At 39.1% G+C, this 23,442-nt stretch overlaps 1 protein-coding gene across 2 annotated transcripts in view; it reads left to right on the forward strand.

Moving 5' to 3' along the window:
• The first annotated feature begins 3,779 nt into the window (after nucleotides 1-3,779).
• LOC306666044 (H-2 class II histocompatibility antigen, E-S beta chain-like) overlaps nucleotides 3,780-23,442 on the forward strand; it is a 100,645-nt gene continuing 80,982 nt past the window's right edge. For both annotated transcript variants that reach the window (XM_079147854.1, XM_079147853.1), the window contains exons 1-2: nucleotides 3,780-3,943; nucleotides 16,084-16,353. In XM_079147854.1, coding sequence (XP_079003980.1) covers nucleotides 3,844-3,943; nucleotides 16,084-16,353 — 370 coding nt within the window. In that variant the 5' untranslated portion in view covers nucleotides 3,780-3,843. The remainder of the gene's footprint in view (nucleotides 3,944-16,083; nucleotides 16,354-23,442) is intronic.

Below are 23,442 nucleotides of genomic sequence, written 5' to 3' on the forward strand. Positions count from 1 at the left end.
TGGTTCTGATAATCACAGTTAATTTGGTTTCTGGGAGAAAGTGATTATCAGAACCAAAGTTCTTCATTCTTTTATCTTTTGTTCAAATTGCTCTCTAATTTTCATTTGTTTGTAAATTTTAACTGAAATATAGTAACTTCTTAAGTGTATGGGATATTGTGTGATGTTTTGACATATGCATAACAAGGAATGATTAAAACTAACATAAATATCTCCTGACATATTTATTTGGAGTGAGAACATCTGAAATTAATTCTTTGCAACTTTCAATATCGAAACATTATTATTAATTAGCTCTCTTACTGCTCATTAGAACTGAAAAACTTATTCCACCTGATTCAAATTTTGTATTCTTCTACCAATGTCTTTCTACTTTATCTTGATGCATGAAAACATGTCTGTTTTTATCGTTATATAGATAATATATACATATATAGTACATATATAATACATTTACATTAATATGCATGATATATACTTATATAGAAACATGTATTGTATGTATATGTATATAATTCTTAATTCTTATTATATAATAGTACATATAATATATATTAAATATGTGTTACTATGTCATATATATCATATAACCATTTATAACATATGGTATGTATTTAATATGTTCTTTCTTATGATTATATGACATATATCACAATGCTCTTGGGAACAAATGTGAAATTAGAAGCATGGATCCTGAAAGAATGAGTGCTATAAGAAGGGGATCAGGGAGAGGGAGGAGAAGGAAAAGGGACATGTTAGGAATTGAAATGGGGCATATTATGTAGAGTGCACTATGAACATGTCAAAATGAACCCCACTATCACATATTACTAGAATGCACTAATTAACCACTTTCTCCTAGAAACCAAATTAACTGCCTTTCCTCAGGATGGGAACTCTACTTAGAAATCTTCACACAGCAGCAGATAGAACACTGCTTCTCTTCTTAATTCCAGGGAAGCAATTCAACCCAGAGATCACTGGTAGGATGGATGGTTTTGGTGACATTAGTCACCTTGTTTTACCTGAACTATTCTTATATTGAATTAATTAATGTTGAAGACATGTGTGAGAGATATATTTAAAGGAGCACATACTGTTATTCCTATGTATATACAACAAACAAAATTTCATTCATAGAGGTTTGCCCATTCTTTCCAAAAATAAACTTGTATGACATGTAAGTAGTTGTTCAAATTTATATGAACAAGATTTGATAGCACCTACTTGTATAATTATGTCAAAATGAATTCTACTGCCATGTATAACTAAAAGGAACCAATAAAAAATTGATAGGGTTCTCTTTAACTGTATTTTTGGGTGTTATTAATATAGAATTAATATCTTTGCTCTCCCTTTTATCCTAAGGTGAACCATAATACCAAGGTGAACCTTAGTGTGTCTTTCCTGGATTATCACACACCACAATTGGTTTCTGAATAGTATAGGCATCCCTGGATACAGTTTCTTCTCATATGCACTACGCCATACCATAGTGAATCCTACTCAACCCCTCCAAGGAACTTGACCTTCCCACATTAATGGAAATGCATATTTCCAAAGTAAGCATGATACCATTTCCATTGTCTTCTGGGGTGATCAAATTCGCACAACATTATGCCTGAGAAGTCTGAGATAATGTTTGAGAGCAGTAGATCAGATTTAGGAGCTTAGGGAACTGTTATCTTTAGTAAGGTGAAGATTTGTGCAGGAGCCATGGGTGTCCTTGCCTAAGACCAACGCAGATTTGGATCATGGTGGTGAAGAGGGAATCTTGGGATGGAACTAGCATTGCTGCACAGTATCTGTCTCAAAGCACATAAAATGTTGTAATTCATTAATAGACATCTTATAGTTATACATATCCATGAATTAAAGTGACAAGAATAATTTCAGTACAAGGGATATTATAGCCTCAGAAAGTAAATGTGAGGTAGTATGCTGTAATGGCTGAGTTCATGGGGTTTGGAATCACATATAACTCAATTCAATCTGGAGTTACAATTTACCGGCCACAGTTCCTTACAAAAGGTAATTAATCCCCATCATTATATTCTCTGCATCTCTAGGGATGAAAGGGGAACTTATCTTACTAAAGTGGATTAGGTGATATTCTTCATAAGGATTTGAAGTATAAAAGACCCTTAGGACAATTCTGAATCTAGAACAGTACAGTTATATTAATATAATATAAAATAATTTTCTAAAAAGTAGAAATATGTTTGAAATATATAATTACTTCAGATGATATAATTCATAATTTTTCCATAATATTCTATTTCCTGAACATTCTATAATATATTCCTTTGCAAGTCTTCTTATATCTTTCCTTAGGTAAAGCAAGTGAAGGAAAATAGTGGAGGGACACATACTCAATAAAATAAGGGGATCATATGGGAACCAAATTAAGGTACTGAATACTTTTCCCACCAAATAGTAATCATTTTTAATCAGAGATGTTGTGTCAAATGCTGAGTCCTTTCCTGTCACCCTCTGCAGTCTTTGATTTGGACAGTGCCCTTATCATGCTGTCAGGTTGAGAGCTCTGCAGTTACGTTTAAGACCTTCGTTCCACACAGATGATCTCCTCCAAGCCCCTAGCTTATGTATATTCTTTACATGTCCCTAAAATCAGTGACAGTATCAGGACAAAATCTTGAAAAACCTTTGTATTCATGTTAACTAATTGAGTAGTATTCTATTCCCTTTAGCTTCTCAGAGTCCCTAGCTGTAAAGAAGTGCAGATTATACTCTGCAATCAACAGCTCTAATTCTGTGATGTCATCAGTTACCAGGGGATGCTGCTGCATGAGGTTTCCACAGAATCACAGCTTTAACGGCTTTAAATACATGAAAGATCTTTATACTTTCATTTCAGCTGGGACAGTTAAATAATTTACTCATACTTAAAATACAAAGTTATGGTATAAGATTCAAAGTCCTGACTTTTAGTCAACTTCTTTCCACCCCTTTTTCTCCAAAACACCTCCACACATACAGTTGTCCAAACATCTCTGTCTTCAAGTGGAAGATGAATGCTTTCACAAGGCTCATGTTGACAAGCACAGAGCCATATTGTCATAGTGACCCAATTAAAATGTTTCAGATGCAACTGGATCTAAGATTTAAAACACTAAATAAAAATGAACTAACCTAGATGCCCTTCAATCAATGAATGGATAAAGAAACTGTGGTATATATGTATACAATGTAATATTACTCAGCCATAAAGAATGATAAAATTATGGCATTTGCAGGCAAATGGATGAAATAGGAGAATATCATTCTAAGTGAGATAAGCCAATCTCAAAAAACCAAAGGATGAATGATCTCACTGATAAGTGGATGATGACACATAATGGGGGGTGGGAGGGGTTAGTGTTAGGGTTAGAGTTAGGGAGGGGGGCAAGAATGGAGGAAGGAAGGACTGTATAGAGGGAAAAGAGAGGTTGGAGGGGTGGGGGGAAGGGAAAAATAACAGAATGAATCAAACAACATTACCCTATGTAAATTTATGATTACACAAATGGTATGCCTTTACTCTATGTACAAACAGAGAAACAGCATGTATCCCATTTGTTTATAATTTTAAAAAATGATCCTTTTAATCAAGGAAATTCTAAGTTTGAAAAGAGGACCTTCACACTCTATCTCTGACCAGCAACTGATGATGCTGTTCATCTGTGATGCTAATTGGTCTTCAACACAGCTTGTTCGATCCACCATCAAAGTAATGAATATCTTGGTTCTTATTATTTGGGATTTGGGTAGAGACTGGACATAGTTCTCACTGCTTGAGACTTGTCTGCTCTTCCCTGACCCAGTTCTCTCCTGTTCTCCAGCATGGTGAGTCTGTGGCTCCATAGAAGCTCCTGCATGGCAGGTCTGACAATGATATTGATGTCACTGAGCCTTCCCCTGGCTTTGGCCAGGGACACCAGACGTAAGTGCATGCTTCAGGCACAGAGGTGCCATGGGTCAGGGAAGAAGGGAATGAACTTTCTCAATTTGTCCAGGCCACATCCTTCAAAACTTGTAACATTTTCTTCAGTGGTCACTTATTTTCATCATATGGATTCCAAACTTCTTTCTAAAAAATGGAGCAAGAGCCTTCTCTATGAGACCTGTGTGAAAGGCCTCCATATATAAACCATTTCAAGCCTTCGCCAGTAGAAGCTCCAGTCTCACATCATATTCTCTCAGGGCCTTGGAAGGATTAGAAATAATATTAAATGAATTCCCACCCAGCAGTTCCCTTTATTACCTCATTATGCCAGAATAAAAGGAGGTTTCTCTTACAAAAGCTAACTTTATATGTATAGTTCTAGTCTTTTATACATGTTGCTTTGTTCCTCTTTTTAAATTAGAAAATAGTCAAACATTCAAGCAGTTGGAAGATTTGTTTGAAAATAGCAGTGAAGGTCAAAAGGAATTGGAAGGGTCTCCCCCAGAATATCCTGTGCTATGTCCTCAACAGGAAGTGAGAAGTTGCTGCCTCTATAAATGGTGAGGATGCTCCAGGAGGCATCCTCCTCTGTCTTCTCTTTCTCCCTGAACTGCACTTTCCTTGATCCTGGATCTCTGTGGGGAACTGCTCTTATGGAAGTGGGAATCCCTGTTCCTCTTTCTGCTGTGGTTAGCACCCTTTAGTTGAGGCAGAGACTTGTCCAGGCCACATCCAGGCTCTGTTTTAGTCTGCATGAATTATATTTGATATGAGAGAAAGTTGCTACTCTCCTGGAACTTACCTAATGACAGAAGGAAAGACAATAACCCAATAATCATTTAACAAAGAAGAAAAAGACAGAGAATAATAAGTGCTCAGAAAAAAAGAAAGGCACCTTCAGGATGAGGAGAATTGTGGAGTTGTGGAGTCACCTCAATTCAGGTATGAGGTAGTATCCCTGAGAAAGGGGCATTTAAGTGAGACAAGAATAAAGAGAAGGAAGCCAGGAAAAGACCTAAGGGAGAAGTGTTCCAGGGAGGGGGAACAGAGGAGAGGCCAAAGGTGGAAAGTTGTGTGCTGTGCTTAAGGGACAGAAAGAAGTCTGGAGTGCCTGGCGCTGAGTGACTGAGGGAGTGGCTTGGAGCCCCAAGGGATGAAGTAGGTGGAGGGGAACCCAGGGGCCTAATCAAGTAGGCTTGGAGAGCAAGGGTGAGACATTTCAGTGTTATTTAAACTGATGTCAGGAGCTACTGGAAAGTTGCAAGAAGAGTTGATTCATATTAAATTACAAAAATAACTGTAGCTTCTACATGGAGATTGGATTGTTGGAGTTCACTTGTGGAGTTGGGAGACCAGTTGAGAGCACAATAGAATTCTACAAGGAAGAAAAGCTAGTGGCTTTATTTAGTTTGGTCATGATGAAGAACATGATGAAGATAAGGTGGAAGGTATGGGCAGATTTTTCATAGGTAGTTAATAGATTAAACTAAGAAGGAGGTAGAAAAAATACGCTTCCCTCTGAGGATTTTGTCTTCATATTGAGGCAGATAATGGTGATACTATTGAGGCAGGTGAGACTGAGCTAGGACAAAATTTCAAGTGGGTGGTTAGAAATAACTTTTTTCAATTTAAATTTAGATAAGTTTTTTAAAAAAAAATGATGTGGCACCATGGAGAAGTCAGTTGGACATGAGTGATAGCAGTTCAGGGTGAAGACAAAGCTAGAGGAATATTTCCTGGCAGCATTGATGCCATTCTGTGTTACATTCCACAAAATTCACAGATTACACAGGGAAAAAGATTGTGTGTAGAAAACAAGAAGAGGGACGGCACCATCCAAGGGGACTGGGACAGAGGACACAGGATGTTGGAGGAACACCAATGTTGTGGGGCACTCACGTCAAGGAAGGAGACTTCTCCAAAGAAAAGGGCGTGGCCAGTGGTGGTGAGACACCAGGGCAGGTGAGGGAGAACAGGAGAGGTGTGGGCACTGAGTTCCCTGGACGTGACCTTTGCAGTCAGTGGAGTGTGCAGTTAGGAAACTGGATTGTGCTGAGAGAAGAGATTGGGAGTTGCAGAGCGAAGGGTGGGTGGAGATGACCGTTGTGAGTAGCTGATCTGATGGGAGGACCATGCTAGGGGGACCAGCTGGACCTAAAGTAACAGAACAAAGAGCCTGAACAGAAGACAGAGGTCTCAAGAACCAGACAGATGTGTCCAGTTATTAGCAAGAAAGCACCTGGAGCCCCGCTGTGCACAGTGCTGGCTGCCAATGCAAAAAGTCATCATTGAAACAGGCAATATTTGCTGGTGACTTAGAATATAGGGAGGAGAATAGTGACAGCCATATCAATCTGGCATCTGTCAGCATGGAGCAGTGTAACAGCAGCACCACACCTGCTGCATCTGGTGTCTGGAGGAGCTCAGAACACTAGATCCGTCAGGGTTGTTACTGTCTTCTCCAGTAAGTCAAGTGGGCTTTTCATGGTTTCAGTGAATAAGATTCAGCAAAGATGAAGCAGCACCCTCCAGGTTACCATTTGAACACTCCCTCCAGTGTCTGAGCAAAGACGCTCTAGGGAAACTCTCTGAGGAAGCCACACTAATTTCTGACTCCGTGGTGAATGCACAGTGTTGAGGACTCTGGTTAACTGATCCTGTGTTCTCCCATGTCATCTTCTGGGATCTTTCCCCCTGTGCTCCCAGGGGCCCCACTACAATTCCTACCTATTGGCTTGTGCCCATCAGGGCCTTCAATGAATATACTTAGTACTGTTGAAATTTCAGTATTCTACAACTTTTTAAGATTTTTATCTGATAAAATTTTATCATATTGAAATGCATGTGACTTGCAATACCATGCCATTTTTGTTACTATTGCTTTGTAGAATAGTTGAAGTTCTGATATTGTGATACCCCCTGCTTCACTCTTCCTGCTAAGGATCGCTTTAACTCTTCTGGATCTCTTATTCTGCCAGATGAATTTCATGATTGCTTCTCTATTTCTATGAGGTAAATCATTGGGATTTTAATTGGAATTGCATTGAATCTATATAGCACTTTTGGTAGTATGGCCATTTTGACAATATTAATTCTGCCTATCCAAGAACATGGGAGTTCTTTCCATCTTCTGAGGTTTTCTTTAATTTTTTTCTTTATTGTTCTTTAGTTTTCATTGTAGAGGTCTTTCACCTCTTTTATTAGATTGATTCCCAAGTATTTTTTTTGAGGGTATTGTGAATGGGGGTAGATTTCCTAATTTCTATTTCAGAGGATTCATCACTTATGAAGAAAAATGCATTAGACTTATGAGCATTGATTTTATATCCTGCTACTTTAGTGAATTCATTTATGAGTTCTAGAAGTTTTCAGGTGGAAATTTTCAGTTCCTCTAAATATAGAATCATGTCATCAGCAAATAGGGATAGTTTGAGTTCTTCTTTTCCTTTTCATTTCCCTTTAATTTCTTTGGTCTATCTAATTGCTCTGGCTAGAGTTTCAAGGACGATGTTGAATAGAAGTGGAGAAAGAGGGTGTGTCCCTGCCTCCTTCCAGTTTTTAGGGGAAATTCTTTCAGTTTTTATCCAATTAGAATGATGTTGGCTGTGGGCTTAGCATAAATAGCCTTTACAGATCCAAGATGGTGGACTAGAGGGTGACTGCATCCCCAGTTGCTCCAGAACCCAGGATTCAAGAAGGGGAGGCAGTGAGAGACTTGGACTAAAATAGAGCCACGGGGTGAGTCTCTCCCACCTGGTGAAGCTCCGCCCAGGCAGCAGACCTGGATACAGGCAGCTTATTAGAGTAGGGCAGGGCAGCTAGAGTCTTCCCCAGGCAGCCCTGAGCACTCCGGCAGTGGGCACCTCCCACAGGGCCAGATTGCCCAGCTTCTCGGAGCAGGCCCCCCATTGAGACCCTTTCTGTACAGAACCAGCTCCAAGTCCCTGAGCCAGCGTGCGGCGAGCTCCGGGGCCTGCAGGTTGCTTCAGAGACCAGGACAGGGCAGCCAGGAACTTCTCCAAGCAGCCCGGCTCCCTCCGGCGGGAAGCGCCTTTCTAGGCTAGCTTCTTTGAGCAGACCGCCCAGTGAGAGCAATTCTACACAGAGCCAACCACAAGTCCCCAAGCCAGCGGAGACCTCTGACACACAAGCAGCCTCTGGGACCAGGGCAGGGCAGCCAGCAACCTCTCGAGGTGGCCCTGCCCCCTCCGGCCACAGGCTTTTTCCACAGGGCGATCCAAGATGGCGGACTAGAGGGTGACTGCATCTCCAGTCGCTCCAGAACCCAGGATTCAAGAAGGGGAGGCATTGAGAGACTCAGACTGAAATAGAGCCACGGGTGAGTCTTCCCCACCTGGTGAAGCTCGGCCTAGGCAGCAGGCCCGGATTTGGGCAGCTTAATAGAGTAGGTCAGGGCAGGTAGGGTCTTCCCCAGGCAGCTCTGCGCACTCTGGCAGTGGGCTCCTACCACATGGCCAGCTTCTCAGAGCAGGCCCCCCAGTGAGAGCCTCTCCACACAGAGTCAGCTCTAAGCCCTGGAACCAGTAGCGGGCTAGGGGTAGCTTTCTTCAGAAGCACTGCATTATCAAGTTCCTCCAAGACTTCAGGCTACTGAAGTCTGGGAGGTGATATACTGGAAATCTACAGGGACACTATAAGCCAATAGAGGAAATCTGCAATATCACAGATTCCCACTGACATCTGACCAATATGAGAAAACAAGGGAAGAAAATGTCCCAAACAAACCTAGATACTATATCAATAAAACTCAATGACAGCACAGCAGAAGAAATGTCAGAAAGGGAGTTCAGAATGTACATAATTAAAACAATCAGGGAAGCAAATGAGGAGATGAAAGAGCAAATGCAGGCATTGAAGGAAGAGATGAAAGAGCAAATGCAGGCATTAAATGATCGCACCAATCAACATTTAAAAGAGCAAATATGGGAAGCAAGAGATCATTTCAATAAAGAGTTAGAGATACTGAAAAAAAACAAACAGAAATCCTTGAAATGAAGGAAACAATAAACCAAGTTAAAAACTCCATAGAAAGCATAACCAATAGGATAGAACACCTGGAAGACAGAACCTCAGACATTGAAGACAAAATATTTAATCTTGAAACCAAAGTTGACCAAACAGAGAAGACAGTAAGAAATCATGAACAGAATCTATAAGAATTATGGGATATCATGAAAAGGCCAAATTTAAGAATTACTGGGATTGAGGAAGGCTTAGAGAAACAAACAAACAAAAAAAGGAATGAACAATCTATTCAATGAAATAATATCAGAAAATTTCCCAAATCTGAAGAATGAAATGGAAAACCAGGTACAAGAGGCTTATAGGACTCCAAATATGCAAAATTACAAGAGACCCACACCAAGGCACATTATTATGAAAATACCTAACATACAAAATAAGACAGAATTTTAAAGGCCGCGAGAGAGAAGAATCAAATTACATTCAGGGGGAAACCAATAAGAATATCAGCAGATTTTTCAATCCAGACCCTAAAAGCTAGAAGGGCCTAGAACAACATTTACCAAGGCCTGAAAGAAAACGGATGCCAATCAAGAATCTTATACCCAGCAAAACTTACTTTCAGATTAGACGATGAAAAAAGATCCTTCAATGATAAAGAAAAGCTAAAGGAATTTACAAAAAGAAAGCCGGAATTACAGAACATTCTTAGCAAAATATTCCATGCCTCCATTCTTATAAACGTCTGAAACCCTAACCCTAAACCTAACCCTAACCCTGACACTAACCCTCCTATCCCCTATTATATGTCCTCATCCACATCAGCAAGATCATTCGTCCTTTATTTCTTTAGCTTATCGCACTTAGCATGATATTCTCCAATTTCATCCATTTGCCTGCAAATGCCGTAATTTTATCATTCTTTATGGCACAGTAATATTCCATTGCATATATATACCACAGTTTCTTTATCCATTCATCAATTGAAGGGCATCTACGTTGGTTCCACAATCTGGCTATGGTGAATTGAGCAGCTATGAACATTGATGTGGCTGTATCTCTGTAGTATGCTGATTTTAAGTCCTTTGGGTATAGGCCGAGGAGTGGGATAGCTGGGTCAAATGGTGGTTCCATCCCAAGCTTTCTGAGGAATCTCCATAATTCTTTCCAGAGTGGCTGCACTAATTTGCAGCCCCACCAGCAATGTATGAGTGTACCTTTTTCCCGAGATCGTAACCAACACCTATTGTTGCTTGTGTTCTTGATAATCACCATTCTAATTGGGTGAGATGGAATCTTAGGGTAGTTTTGATTTGCATTTCTCTTATTACAAGAGATGTTGAAGATTTTTTCATATATCTGTTGATTGCTTGTAGATCTTCTTCTGTGAAGTGTCTGTTCATTTCCTTAGCCCATTTGTTGATTGGGTTATTTGTATTCTTGTAGAGTTTTTTGAGTTCTTTATAGATTCTGGAAATTAGTGCTCTATCTGAAGTATGAGTGGCAAAGATATTCTCCCACTCTGTAGACTCTCTCTTCACATTACTGATAGTTTCCTTTGCTGAGAGAAAGCTATTTAGATTGAATCTATCCCAGTTATTGATTCTTGCTTTTATTTCTTGTGCTATGGGAGTCCTGTTAAGGAAGTCTGATCCTAAGCCAACAAGTTGGAGGTTTGGACCTACTTTTTCTTCTATAACATGCAGGGTCTGTGGTCTGATTCCGAGGTCCTTGATTCACTTTCAGTTGAGTTTTGTGCAGGGGTTTATTTTCATTTTGTTGCATATGGTTTTCCAGTTTTCCCAGCACCATTTGTTGAAGGGGCTATCTTTTCTCCATTGCATATTTTTGGCCCCTTTATCAGGTATGAGAAAATTATATTCATTTGGATTTGTGTCCATGTCCTCTATTCTGTACCATTGATCTACCTGTCTATTGTGGTACCAATACCATGCCGTTTTTGTTACTTTTGCTTTGTTATAGAGTTGAAGATCTGGTATTGTGATACCCCCTGCTTCACTCTTTCTACTGAGGATTGCTTTAGCTATTCTGTTTTTTTTTATTCTTCCAGATGAATTTCATAATTGCTTGCTCTATTTCTGTAAGATACATCATTGGGATTTTAATTGGAATTGCATTGAATCTGTATAGCACTTTGGTAGTATGGCCATTTTGACAATATTAATTCTTCCTATCCAAGAATATGGGAGATCTTTCCATCTTCTAAGGTTTTCTTGAATTTCTTTCTTTAGTTTTCTGTGGTTCTCATTGTAGAGGTCTTTCACCTCTTTTGTGAGATTGATTCCCAAGTATTTTATTTTATTTTTTGATGCTATTGTGAATTGGGTAGTTTTCCTAACTTCTGTTCTGAAGATTCATCACTTATGTATAAAAATGCATTGGATTTATGAGCATTGATCTTATAACCTGCTACTTTACTGAATTCACTTATGAGTTCTAAAAGTTTTCTGGTGGAATTTCCAGGTTCCTCTAAATATATAATCATGTCATCAGTAAACAGGGATAGTTTGAGTTCTTCTTTTCCAATTTGCATCTCCTTAATTTCTTTGGTTTGTCTAATTGCTCTGTCTAGAGTTTCAAGGATGATGTTGAATAGAAGTTGTGAAAGAGGGCATTCCTGCCTTGTTCCAGTTTTTAGGGGGAATGCTTTCAGTTTTTCACCATTTAGAATGATATTGGCCATGGGCTTAGCATAGATGGCCTTTACAATGTTAAGGAATGTTCCCACTACCCCAATTTTTTCTAGTTTTTTGAGCATGAAGGGATGCTGTATTTTATCGAATGCTTTTTCTGCATCTATCAAAATAATCATGTGATTCTTAATTTTAAGTCTGTTGATATGGTGCATGACATTTATTGATTTCCAGATGTTGAACCAACCTTGCATCCCTGGGATAAAACCCACTTGATCATACTGCACTATCTTTTTAATATATTTTTGTATACGATTTGCTAAAATTTTGTTGAGAATTTTTGCATCGCTGTTCATTAAGGATATTGGTCTGAAATTTTCCCTCCTCGATGTGCCTCTGTCTTGTTTAGGTATCAGTGTGATATTGGCTTCATAGAATGAATTTGGGAGGGTTCCCTCCTCTTCTATTTTATGGAATACTTTGAGGAGTATTGGAATGAGCTCTTCTTGAAAGGTTTTGTAGAACTCGGCTGAGAACCCATCTGGTCCCAGACTTTTTTTTGTTGGTAGGCTTGATGACCTCTTCTATTTCATTGCTTGAAATTGATTTATTTAAGTTGTGTATATCCCTCTCGTTCAGTTTAGGTAATTCATATGTCTCTTGAAACTTGTTGATGTTCGAGGTTTTCTGTTTTGTTGGAGTATAGATTTTCAAAATAGCTTCTAATTATGTTTTGTATTTCTCTCATGTCTGTTGTGATATTTTTTTGTTCATTCCGAATTTTAGTAATTTGAGTTTTCTCCCTCTTTCTCTTTGTTAGTGTGGCTAAGGGTTTATCAATTTTGTTTATTTTTCCCAGAACCAACTATTTATTTTGTTAATTTTTCCGATTGTTTCTTTTGTTTCAATTTTGTTGATTTCAGCTGTAATTTTAACTATTTCCTGTCTTCTACTACTTTGGGTGTTGGTCTGCTCTTCTATTTCTAGGGCTTTGGGCTGTAGTGTTAAGTCGTTTATTTGTTGATTTCTACTTCTTTTGTTGAATGGGCCCCATGAAATAAATCTTCTTCTAAGTACTGCTTTCATAATGTCCCAGAGATTTTGATATGATGTGTTTGTTCTTGTTTACTTCTACGAATTTTTTTATTTCCCTCCTGATGTCTTCTGTTATCCATTCATCATATAATAGCATATATTTAATATCCAGGTATTGGAGAAGTTAATTTTTTTTAAATTCTGTCATTTATTTCTAATTTCAATCCATTATGATCTGATAGAATACAAAGTAGTAACTCTATCTTCTTGTATTTGCTAACAGTAGCTTTGTGGCATAAAACATGGTCTATTTTTGAAGGATCCATGTGCTGCTGAGAAGAAAGTGTATTCGTTCTTCGTTGGATGGTTTATTCTATATATGTCCGTCAAGTCTAAATTGTTGATTGTGTTATTGAGATCCATGGTTTCTTTATTCAATTTTTGTTTGGAGGATCTATCCAGTGGTGATAGAGGTGTGTTAAAATTGCCTAGTATTATTGCATTGTGGTCTATTTGATTTCTGGAATTAAGAAGGATTTGTTTGATGTACATGGATGTGCCAATGTTCGGGGTATAGATATTTATGATTGTTATGTCTTGCTGATTTATGCTTCCCCGAAGCAGTATGTAATGTCCTTCTTTATCCTTTCTGACTAGTTTTGGCTTGAAGTCCACATTATCTGAAATGAGGATGGTCTACGGCCATAGCACCCTAAACGCGCCCAATCTCGTCTAAAATGAGGATGGATACTCATGCTGTGTCCATGTGCATGGTATGTTTTTTCCCATCCTTTCACCTTTAGTCTGTGGGTATCTCTTTCTATGAGATGAGTCTCTTGCAGGCAGCATATTGTTGGATTTTTCTTTTTAATCCAATCTGCCAGTCTATGTCTTTTGATTGATGAGTTCAGGCCATTAACATTCAGGGTTATTATTGCGAGATGATTTGTATTCCCAGTCATTTGACTCATTTTTGTTTTTTGACATGATTTGGTTTCTCCTTTATTTGGGTATTCCTTTAGGCTAGTTCCTGCTGCTGCTGATTTGCATCGTTGTTTTTCACATCTTCCTCCTGGAATATTTTGCTAAGAATGTTCTGTAATGCTGGCTTTCTTTTAGTAAATTCCTTTAGCTTTTCTTTATCATGGATGGATCTTATTTCGTCGTCAAATCTAAAGGTAAGTTTTTCTGGGTATAAGATTCTTGGTTGGCATCCGTTTTCTTTCAGGCCTTGGTAAATGTTGTTCTAGGCCCTTCTAGCTTTTAGGGTCTGGATTGAAAAATCTGCTGATATTCTTATTGGTTTCCCCCTGAATGTAATTTGATTCTTCTCTCTCGCGGCCTTTAAAATTCTGTCTTATTTTGTATGTTAGGTATTTTCATAATAATGTGCCTTGGTGTGGGTCTCTTGTAATTTTGCATATTTGGAGTCCTATAAGCCTCTTGTACCTGGTTTTCCATTTCATTCTTCAGATTTGGGAAATTTTCTGATATTATTTCATTGAATAGATTGTTCATTCCTTTGGTTTGTTTCTGTAAGCCTTCCTCAATCCCAATAATTCTTAAATTTGGCCTTTTCATGATATCCCATAATTCTTATAGATTCTGTTCATGATTTCTTACTGTCTTCTCTATTTGGTCAACTTTGGTTTCAAGATTAAATATTTTGTCTTCAATGTCTGAGGTTCTGTCTTCCAGGTGTTCTATCCTATTGGTTATGCTTTCTATGGAGTTTTTAACTTGGTTTATTGTTTCCTTCATTTCAAGGATTTCTGTTTGTTTTTTTTCAGTATCTCTAACTCTTTATTGAAATGATCTCTTGCTTCCCATATTTGCTCTTTTAAATGTTGATTGGTGCGATCATTTAATGCCTGCATTTGCTCTTTCATCTCTTCCTTCAATGCCTGCATTTGCTCTTTCATCTCCTCATTTGCTTCCCTGATTGTTTTAATTATGTACATTCTGAACTCCCTTTCTGACATTTCTTCTGCTGTGCTGTCATTGGGTTTTATTGATATAGTATCTAGGTTTGTTTGGGACATTTTCTTCCCTTGTTTTCTCACATTGGTCAGATGTCAGTGGGAATCTGAGGTGTTGCAGATTTTCTCTATTGGCTTATAGTGTCCCTGTAGATTTCCAGTATATTACCTCCCAGCCTTCAGTAGCCTGAAGTCTTGGAGGAACTTGATAATGCAGTGCTTCTGAAGAAAGCTGCCCCTAGCCCACTACTGGTTCTAGGGCTTGAAGCTGGCTCTGTGTAGAAAGGCTCTCACTGGGCGGTCTGCTCCAAGAAGCTGGCCATGAAAGGGACCTGCCACCAGAGGGAGCAGGGCTACCTGGGGAAGACTCTAGCTGCCCTGCCCTGCTCTGAAAACCCACCCCTGACTGGGCCTGCCACCCGGGCTGAGCTTCACCCAGTGGGGGAGACTCACCCCATGGCTCTATTTTAGTCTGAGTCTCTCAATGCCTCCCTTTCTTGAATCCTGGGTTCTGGAGTGACAGCAGATGCAGTCACCCTCTAGTCCACCATCTTGGATTGCCCCCAACATTTTTTAAGTGATGTGGTTTGTTGAGCTTTCTGGATTCCGAAAGTCACATAAGGGATTGTAGACCTGTGTTTGATCATGATTTTAATCTCCCCAAACCTCTTTACATAGTATAAATCCAAAATTTTGACATCTACCATGGGCGTTCAAGCGTCCTACTCCCTATGATTTCTTCCCTGACTGTGCTTTGGTGCCCCATTGTTTCTGTTTCTTGGAAAAGTTCATCAATTGTTTCAACTTTATCACAGGGTATTACTTTTTCCCGAATGTGCCTTTCTTTCCCCCAAATATATACATACCCCACACTTCCTCTAGCTCACATCTGTTTAACTTCCATGGGATATTTTAAATGTCACTCCTCAAAGTCCTTCTGTGGCACCCTATTGTCGTTTAGCTATTCCTGCTGTTCTCTGTTAATAGAACCCCACACTTGTGACCTTTCTCTTTCCTGCATGACCTCTGGTGTGTGTTCTTAGTTTCCTCGTTTTTACTGATTGATGTTCCAGGAATATGTGGATGGTGGTGGTGGTGGTGGTCCTTACACAGACCTCCTGAAGACCTCACCCAGTCTGCCCCCATCGGTTACCTTATGATACCTGATTAATGTTGTCCAATTTCCCCCCACTGGTTACTCTAGAAGACCTAACTAGAACACTGCCCGCTCTACCTCCATTGGTCGTTTTAACACATGGAACCTGTGGTGGAGTGGTCATGGTGACGAGTCCTGTATGGCGGGAATTGCCATGGTAATGAGGGACCTAGGAACAGACCTGTCCCTGGCTGGTCCTCCAGCGGCATCCTTCTTATCCCTGCCTCCCCCACCTCGGCGTCCCGACATCTCACCTGCCCAGGGCCCCCTGTGTGGACGTCAGTGTCCTCCCAGGGCTGCCTTGTGAGAGGGTCCTTCCTGTCCCCACAGCACGCTTCTTGGAGCAAGTTTCAGCTGAGTGCCATTTCTACAACGGGACGCAGCGGGTGCGGTTCCTGGCCAGACTCTTCTACAACCGCGAGGAGAATGTGCGCTTCGACAGCGACGTGGGGGAGTTCCGCGCCGTGACCGAGCTGGGGCGGCCGGACGCTGAGAAATGGAACAGCCTGGAGGACTTCATGGAGCGGACGCGGGCCGCGGTGGACACTGTGTGCAGACACAACTACGAGATTGGCAAGAGCTTCACTGTGGAGCGGAGAGGTGAGTGGGGGCTGGGCGGCCAGGGAGAGAGTGAGGGTTGTGTGTGTGAGAGTGTGTTAGAGAATACGTGAGTGTGAGGAAGAGAGAGAGAAAGAATGTGTGTGTGAGAGAGAATGTGTGTTCTTAGATTGTTTGTGTGAGAGAGAACATTGGGTGTGTGTGAGAGAGAGACAGAGAATATGTGTGTGACAGAGATTGTGTGTGTTAGAATGTGGGTGTGTGTGAGAGATAGTGAGACAGAATGTGTGTGTATGAGACAGAATGTGTATGTGTGAGAGAGAATGTGTGTGTGTGTGTGTGTGTGTGTGTGTGTGTGTGTGTGTGTGATGTGAGAAAGAGAGAGAGATGAGAAGTTAAGGGTGCCTGTGGGAACAGCCTTGAGGTCCGCCATGTTGTGTCAGTGTGCTGGGCTGGAGCTGGGGAGCCAGTGCTGTGGTGGGGCTGCTGAGGTGAGTGAATCCTGACCCCAGAGTGACAGCCGGGCTGGGACAGGAGCAGTGAGGTCTCAGGAAGGGGGTGTCACTTAGCCCTGGTGGTCCCCATGGAGATTGGAGATGGGAGATGGGAGATGGTAGTGAGTGGCTGTGCAGGGCTGGCCATGGAGGGAGTTTGGCTGGGGGAATGGAGGCACATGGGAAAGAAGAATTTAGGAGTCTGAGTTTGGGTGTAGGTTTACATATATTTGCCAAATGTTCTTACCATGCTAAGGATTATCTCTTATCTCTGAGGTTCTCACTGTTTTGGAAGTGATTTTAAGGTTCTCAGGATAGTAAGATTCTGAAAACAGTGTTGATCATCTTTGTTTATATTATGCTTCCATTTATTACTTTCCATAAGAATTTTAGCACTGTATTTATGAAACATACTCCAGTATTGTTAGTGATGATTTAGCATCAATATTAAATCAAACCTTCAGTGGTATTGTGACAATGTTTTCCCTCAAGCGTTCCTTGAGGAGAGAGAGAAATGGTGGTGGATGATGTGAGGAGGCTGGTCACACACTGTCCTTGGCATACACCGTTTTTAATCCATAGGCCCTCAGGTCACAGTGTGCTGTACTTGTTTCCACAGCATATCATTGAAAGTCAAATATCAGATTCTTTAGTGTGAGGGGGTGTGGGATGACCTCTGACCTTTTTTGAGGCTTAGTTTACTTCTAAATTTCCTACTGTCTCTTGGCTTGTTCCTTTGCTTTCCTAGGATGTGGGTGTTTACCTAGTTGAAATGGTGCTGAAACTGGACTTTGAGTTACAGTTTTGTTACTTAACAAAACTATATTACTATTTTATATTTTAAGTGATTGAATATAAATATTTTTTAAATTTATTTTTATTGTAAACAAATGGGATACATGTTGTTTCTGTTTGTACATGGAGTAAAGGCATACCATTTGTGTAATCATACACCTAGGGTAATAGTTTTTGATTCATTCTGTTATTTTTTTCCATCTGCCCACCCCTCCCACCGCTATTTTCTCTATATACAGTCACTCCTTCCTCCATTTTTGCCCCCCTTCAACCCTCCATTATGTGTCATCATCCACTTATCAGCGAAATCATTTGTCCTTTGGTTATTCGAGATTGGCTTATCTCACTTAGCATGATATCCTCCAATTTCATCCATTTGCCTGCAAATGCCATAATTTTATTATTCTTTATAGCTGAGTAATATTCCATTTTGTATGTATACCACAGTTTCTTTATCCATTCATCTATTGAGGGACATCTAATTTGGTTCCACAATCTGGCTATTGTGATTTGAGCAGCTATGAACATTGATGTGGCTGCATCTCAGTACTATGCTGATTTTAAGGTCCTTTGGGTATAGGCCAAGGAGTGGGATAGCTGGGTCAAATGATGGTTCCATTGCAAGCTTTCTAAGGAATCTCCACAACGCTTTCCAAGTGGCTGCACTAATTTGCAAACACACCAGGAATGTATGAGTGTACCTTTTTCCCCACATCCTCACCAACACCTATTGTTGCTTGTATTCTTGATAATCACCATTCTAATTGGGGACAGATGAAATCTTAGGGTAGTTTTGATTTGCATTTCTCTTATTACTAGAGATGTTGAACATTTTTTCATCTATCTGTTGATTGCTTGCAGATCTTCTTCTGTGAAGTGTCTGTTATTTATTAGCCCATTAGTTGATTGGATTTTTTGCATTCTTGGTGTAGAGTTTTTTGAGTTCTTTACATATTCTGGAAATTAGTGCTCTATCTGAAGTATGAGTGGCAAAGATTTTCACCCAATCTGGGGGTTCTCTATTCACATCGCTGATAGTTTCCTTTCCTGAGAAAAAGCTTTTTAGTTTGAATCTATCCCAGTTATTAATTCTTGCTTTTATTTCTTGTGCTATGGGAGTTCTGTTAAGGAAGTCTGATCCTAAGACGACATATTGAAGATTTGGACCTACTTTTTCTTCTACAAGATGCAGGGTCTCTGCTCTGATTCCAGGTCCTTGATCCATTTTGAGTTGAGTTTTGTGCAGGGTGAGAGATAGGGGTTTAATTTCATTCTGCTGCATATGGATTTCCAGTTTTCCCAGCACCATTTGTTGAAGAGGCTATCTTTTCTCCATTGCATACTTTTGGCACCATTGTCTAGTATGAGAAAATTGTATTTATTTGGGTTTGTGTTTGTGTCCTCTATTCTGTACCATTGATCTACCTGTCTATTGTGGTACCAATACCATGCTGTTTTTGTTACTATTGCTTTGTAGAATAGTACATAGTTGAAGTTGAAGTTGAAGTTCTGGTATTGTGATACCCCCTGCTTCACTCTTCCTGCTAAGGATTGCTTTAGCTATTCTGGGTTTCTTATCCTTCCAGATGAATTTCATGATTGCTTGCTCTATTTCTGTAAGGTACATCATTGGGATTTTAACGGAATTGCATTGAATCTTTATAGCACTTTAGGTAGTATGGCCATTTTGACAATATTAATTCTTCCTATCCAAGAACATGGGAGATCTTTCCATCTTCTAAGGTCTTCCTCAATTTCCTTCTTCAATGTTTTGTAGTTTTCATTGTAGAGATCTTTTACCTCTTTGCTTAGATTGATTCCCAAGTATTTTATTTTTTTTGAGGCTATTGAAAATGGAGTTGTTTTCCCCATTTCCCTTTCAGATGTTCCATTGCTTGTGTATAAAAATGCTTTTGATTTATGCTTGTTGATTTTATAGCCTGCTATTTTGCTGAATTCATTGATGAGGTCTAGAAGTTTTCTGGGGGAGTTTTTTGGATCCTCTAAATATAGAATCATGTCATCAGCAAATAGTGACAGCTTAAGTTCCTCTTTTCCTATTTGTATCCCTTTAAATTCTTTAATCTGTCTAATTGCTCTGGCTAGTATTTCAAGAACAATGTTGAATAGAAGTGAGAAAGAGGACATCCCTTTCTTGTGCCCATTTTTAAAGGGAATGGTTTCAGTTTTTCTCCATTAAGAATGATGTTGGCCATGGGCTTAGCATAAATAGCCTTTACAATGTTCAGGTATGCTCCTACTATCCCTATTTTTCTAGTGTTTTGAGCATGAAGAGGTGTTCTATTTTGTCGAACGCTTTTTCTGCATCAATTAAAATAACCATATGATTCTTATCTTTAAGTCTATTGACATGATGGATTACGTTTATTGATTTATGGATGTTAAACCATCCTTGCATTCTAGGGATGAACCCAACTTGATCGTGGTGCACAATTTTCTTAATATGTTTTTGGGTACGGTTTGCTAGTATTTTGTTAATGATCTTTTCATCTATATTCATCAAGGATATTGGTCTAAAATTTTCTTTCCTTGATGTGTCTTTTCCTGGTTTGGGTATGAGGGTGATATTAACTTCATAGAGTGAGTTCGGTACGGTACCCTCCTTTTCTATTTCGTGGAATATTTTGAGAAGTATTGGAATGAGTTCTTCTTTGAAGGTCTTGTAGAACTCGGCTGAGAATCTGTCTGGTCCTGGGCTTTTCTTGAATGGTAGGTTTTTAATGGCTTCTTCTATTTCATTGCTTGGTATTGATCTGTTTAAATCATGAATGTCCTCCTGGTTCAGTTTGGGAGGAGCATATGTCTCTAGAAATTTGTCAATGTCTTCGGTACTTTCTATTTTGTTGGAATACAGATTTTCAAAGCAGCTTCTCATGAAGTTATGTATCTCAGTGGTGTCTGTAGTGATATTTCCTTTTTCATCTCGAATTTTAGTAATTTGAATTTTCTCTCTCCTTCTCTTTGTTAGTGTGGCTAAGGGTTTGTCTATTTTGTTTACTTTTTCAAAGAACCAGCTTTTTGTTTTGTCAATTTTTTGAATTGTTCTTTTGTTTCAATTTCATTGATTTCAGCTCTGATTTAATTATTTCCTCTCTTCTTCTACTTTTGCCATTATTCTGTTCTTCTCTTTCTAGGGTTTTGAGCTGTAATGTTAGGTCATTTAGTTGTTGTTTTTTCATTCTTTTCTGGAATGTGCTCCATGCGATGTATTTTCCTCTTAGTACCACTTTCATAGTGTCCCAGAGATTTTGATATGTTGTATCTTCATTCTGATTGACCTCTAAGAATTTTTTTTTATCTCCTCTCTGATGTTTTCTGTTATCCATGTTTCATTCAATAGCATATTATTTAGTGTCCAGGTGTTGGAGTAATTTCTGTTTTTTATTTTGTCATTGATTTCTACTCTCATTCCATTATGATCTGATAGAACACAAGGCAGTATCTCTATTTTTTTGAATTTCCTAAGGGCTGCTTTGTGGCATAACATATGGTCTATTTTTGATAAGGTTCCATGTGCTTCTTAGAAGACAGTGAATTCACACGTTGATGGATGGAATATTCTAAATATGTCTATTAAGTCTAGGTTATTGATTGTGTTATTGAGCTCTATGGTTTCCTTGTTTGGTTTTTGTTTGGAAGATCTATCCAGTGGTGATAGTGGTGTGTTTAAGTCGCCCATAATTACTGTTTTGTGGTCTATTTGAGTCCTGGAATTGAGAAGGATTTGTTTGATGTACAGGGATGCACCATTGTTTGGGGCATAAATATTTACGATCGTTATGTTTTCCTGATTTATGTTTCCCTTAAGCAGTATGAAATGTTCTTCTTTACCCCTTCTGACTAACTTCGGCTTGAAGTCCACTTTATCTGATATAAGGATGGAAACCCCCACTTTTTTTACTGAGTCCATGTGCATGGTAGGTTTTTTCCTGTCCTTTCACCTTTAGTCTGTGGATGTCTTTTTCTATGAGACGAGTCTCTTGCAGGCAGCATATTGTTGGTTGTTTCTTTTTAATCCATTCTGCCAATCTATGTCTTTTGATTGATGAGTTTAGGCCATTAACATTCAAGGTTATTATTGAGATATGATTTATATTCCCAGTGACTTGGGCTTATTTTTGGTTTTTAAGTTGGCTTGGTTTCTCCTTTGTGTGGTTTTTCTCTAAGGTAGTTCCTCCCTTTGCTGACCTACATTGTTGTTTTTCTTTTCCTCCTCATGGAATATTTTGTTGAGAACCTTCTGTAGCTTAGGCTTTCTATTTGTAAATTCTTTTAACTTTTGTTTATCATGGAAGGATTTTATTTCATCTTCAAATCTGAAGGTTAGTTTTGGTGCATAAAGGATTCTTGGTTGGCAACCATGTTCTTTCAGAGCTTGGAATATGTTGTTCCAGGCCCTTCTAGCTTTTCGAATCTGGGTTGAGAAGTCTGCTGATATCCTTGTTGGTTCCCCCTATATGTAATGTAATGCTTTTCTCTCACAGCCTTCAAAATCGTATCTTTATTTTGAACGTTAGGCATTTTCATTATAATGCGCCTTGGTGTGGAACTGTTGTGATTCTGTGCATTTGGTGTTCTGCAAGCCTCTTGTAATTGATTTTCCTATTTCATTCTTCTGGTTTGGGAAATTTTCTGATATGATTTCATTGAATAGGTTATTCATTCCTTTGGTTTGTATCTCTGTGCCTTCCTCAATCCCAATAATTATTAAATTTGGTCTTTTCATAATGTTCCATGGTTATTGGGGATTCTGTTCGTGATTTCTTACCATCTTCTCTGTTTGGGCAACTTTATTTTGAAGATTAAATATTTTGTCTTCATTGTCTGAGGATCTGTTTTCCAAGTGGTCTAATCTTTTGGTGATGCTTTCCATTGAGTTTTTTATTTGGTTTATTGTTTCCTTCATTTCAAGGATTTCCGTTTGGTTTTTTTTTTGTTTTTTTTTTTTTTTTTTTAGAATCTCTATCTCTTTGTTGAAATGATCTTTTGCTTCCTGCAGTTGCTCTTTCAACTGCTTATTGGTATTATCATTCATTGCCTGCATTTGCTCTCTTATCTCATCCTTTGCGTCACACATCATCTTAATCATGTATAATCTGAAGTCCTTTTCTGACATTTCTTCTACCATACAGTCATTGGATTCTGTTAATATAGAATCTAGATTTGTTTGTATCATTTTCTTCCCTTGCCTTTTCATGGTGTTCATGTATCTTCCCCTCTAGCAGTGCAGATCTGGGGTATTGCAGATTCCCCCCTATAGGCTTACAGTGGCCCTATAGGTTTCCAAAACCCTTTCTTTAAGTGGGAGATCAATATTAGCAGTGCCTAATTCAGACAGTATGCAATCCTAGACCAAGTAGCCCCTATGAGGACATTAACAATATTGTCATAATAAACAGAATGAGTTCAAATATTATTTTCAGTATAACAAACAGATTTGCAATAAGATCTGCAGTTTCTAACGGAGGACAAAGAGGATGCAGAGGGATATAGGATGTAGCTGTTAATGGGATAAGAAAAGAATGTACAGAGGTTCTAGATAATAGAAAGGGTAAGGGGATAATCAAAATAAATTGGTTGTTAGCAGGCAAAAAGGGAGAAAGAGACTCTGAGGGAACAGGTAAACAAAAGAAATAGAGAGCAAGAAAAGTAAAGAAATAAAAACTTAAAATTGTTCAATAAGGAGAAAAAAGAAAATCTACAGTATAACAGTCATATAGTATTCAAACCTCCCAGTCTTCAGTAGCCTGATGCATGAGAGGTACCTGACAATGAGCTTCAAATCTCCAGCAGGCATCTCAGTATGGGATTTTCCCCACCT

This window comes from Sciurus vulgaris, assembly GCF_902686455.1.
Source record: "Sciurus vulgaris genome assembly, chromosome: 7".
NCBI lineage: Eukaryota > Metazoa > Chordata > Mammalia > Rodentia > Sciuridae > Sciurus > Sciurus vulgaris.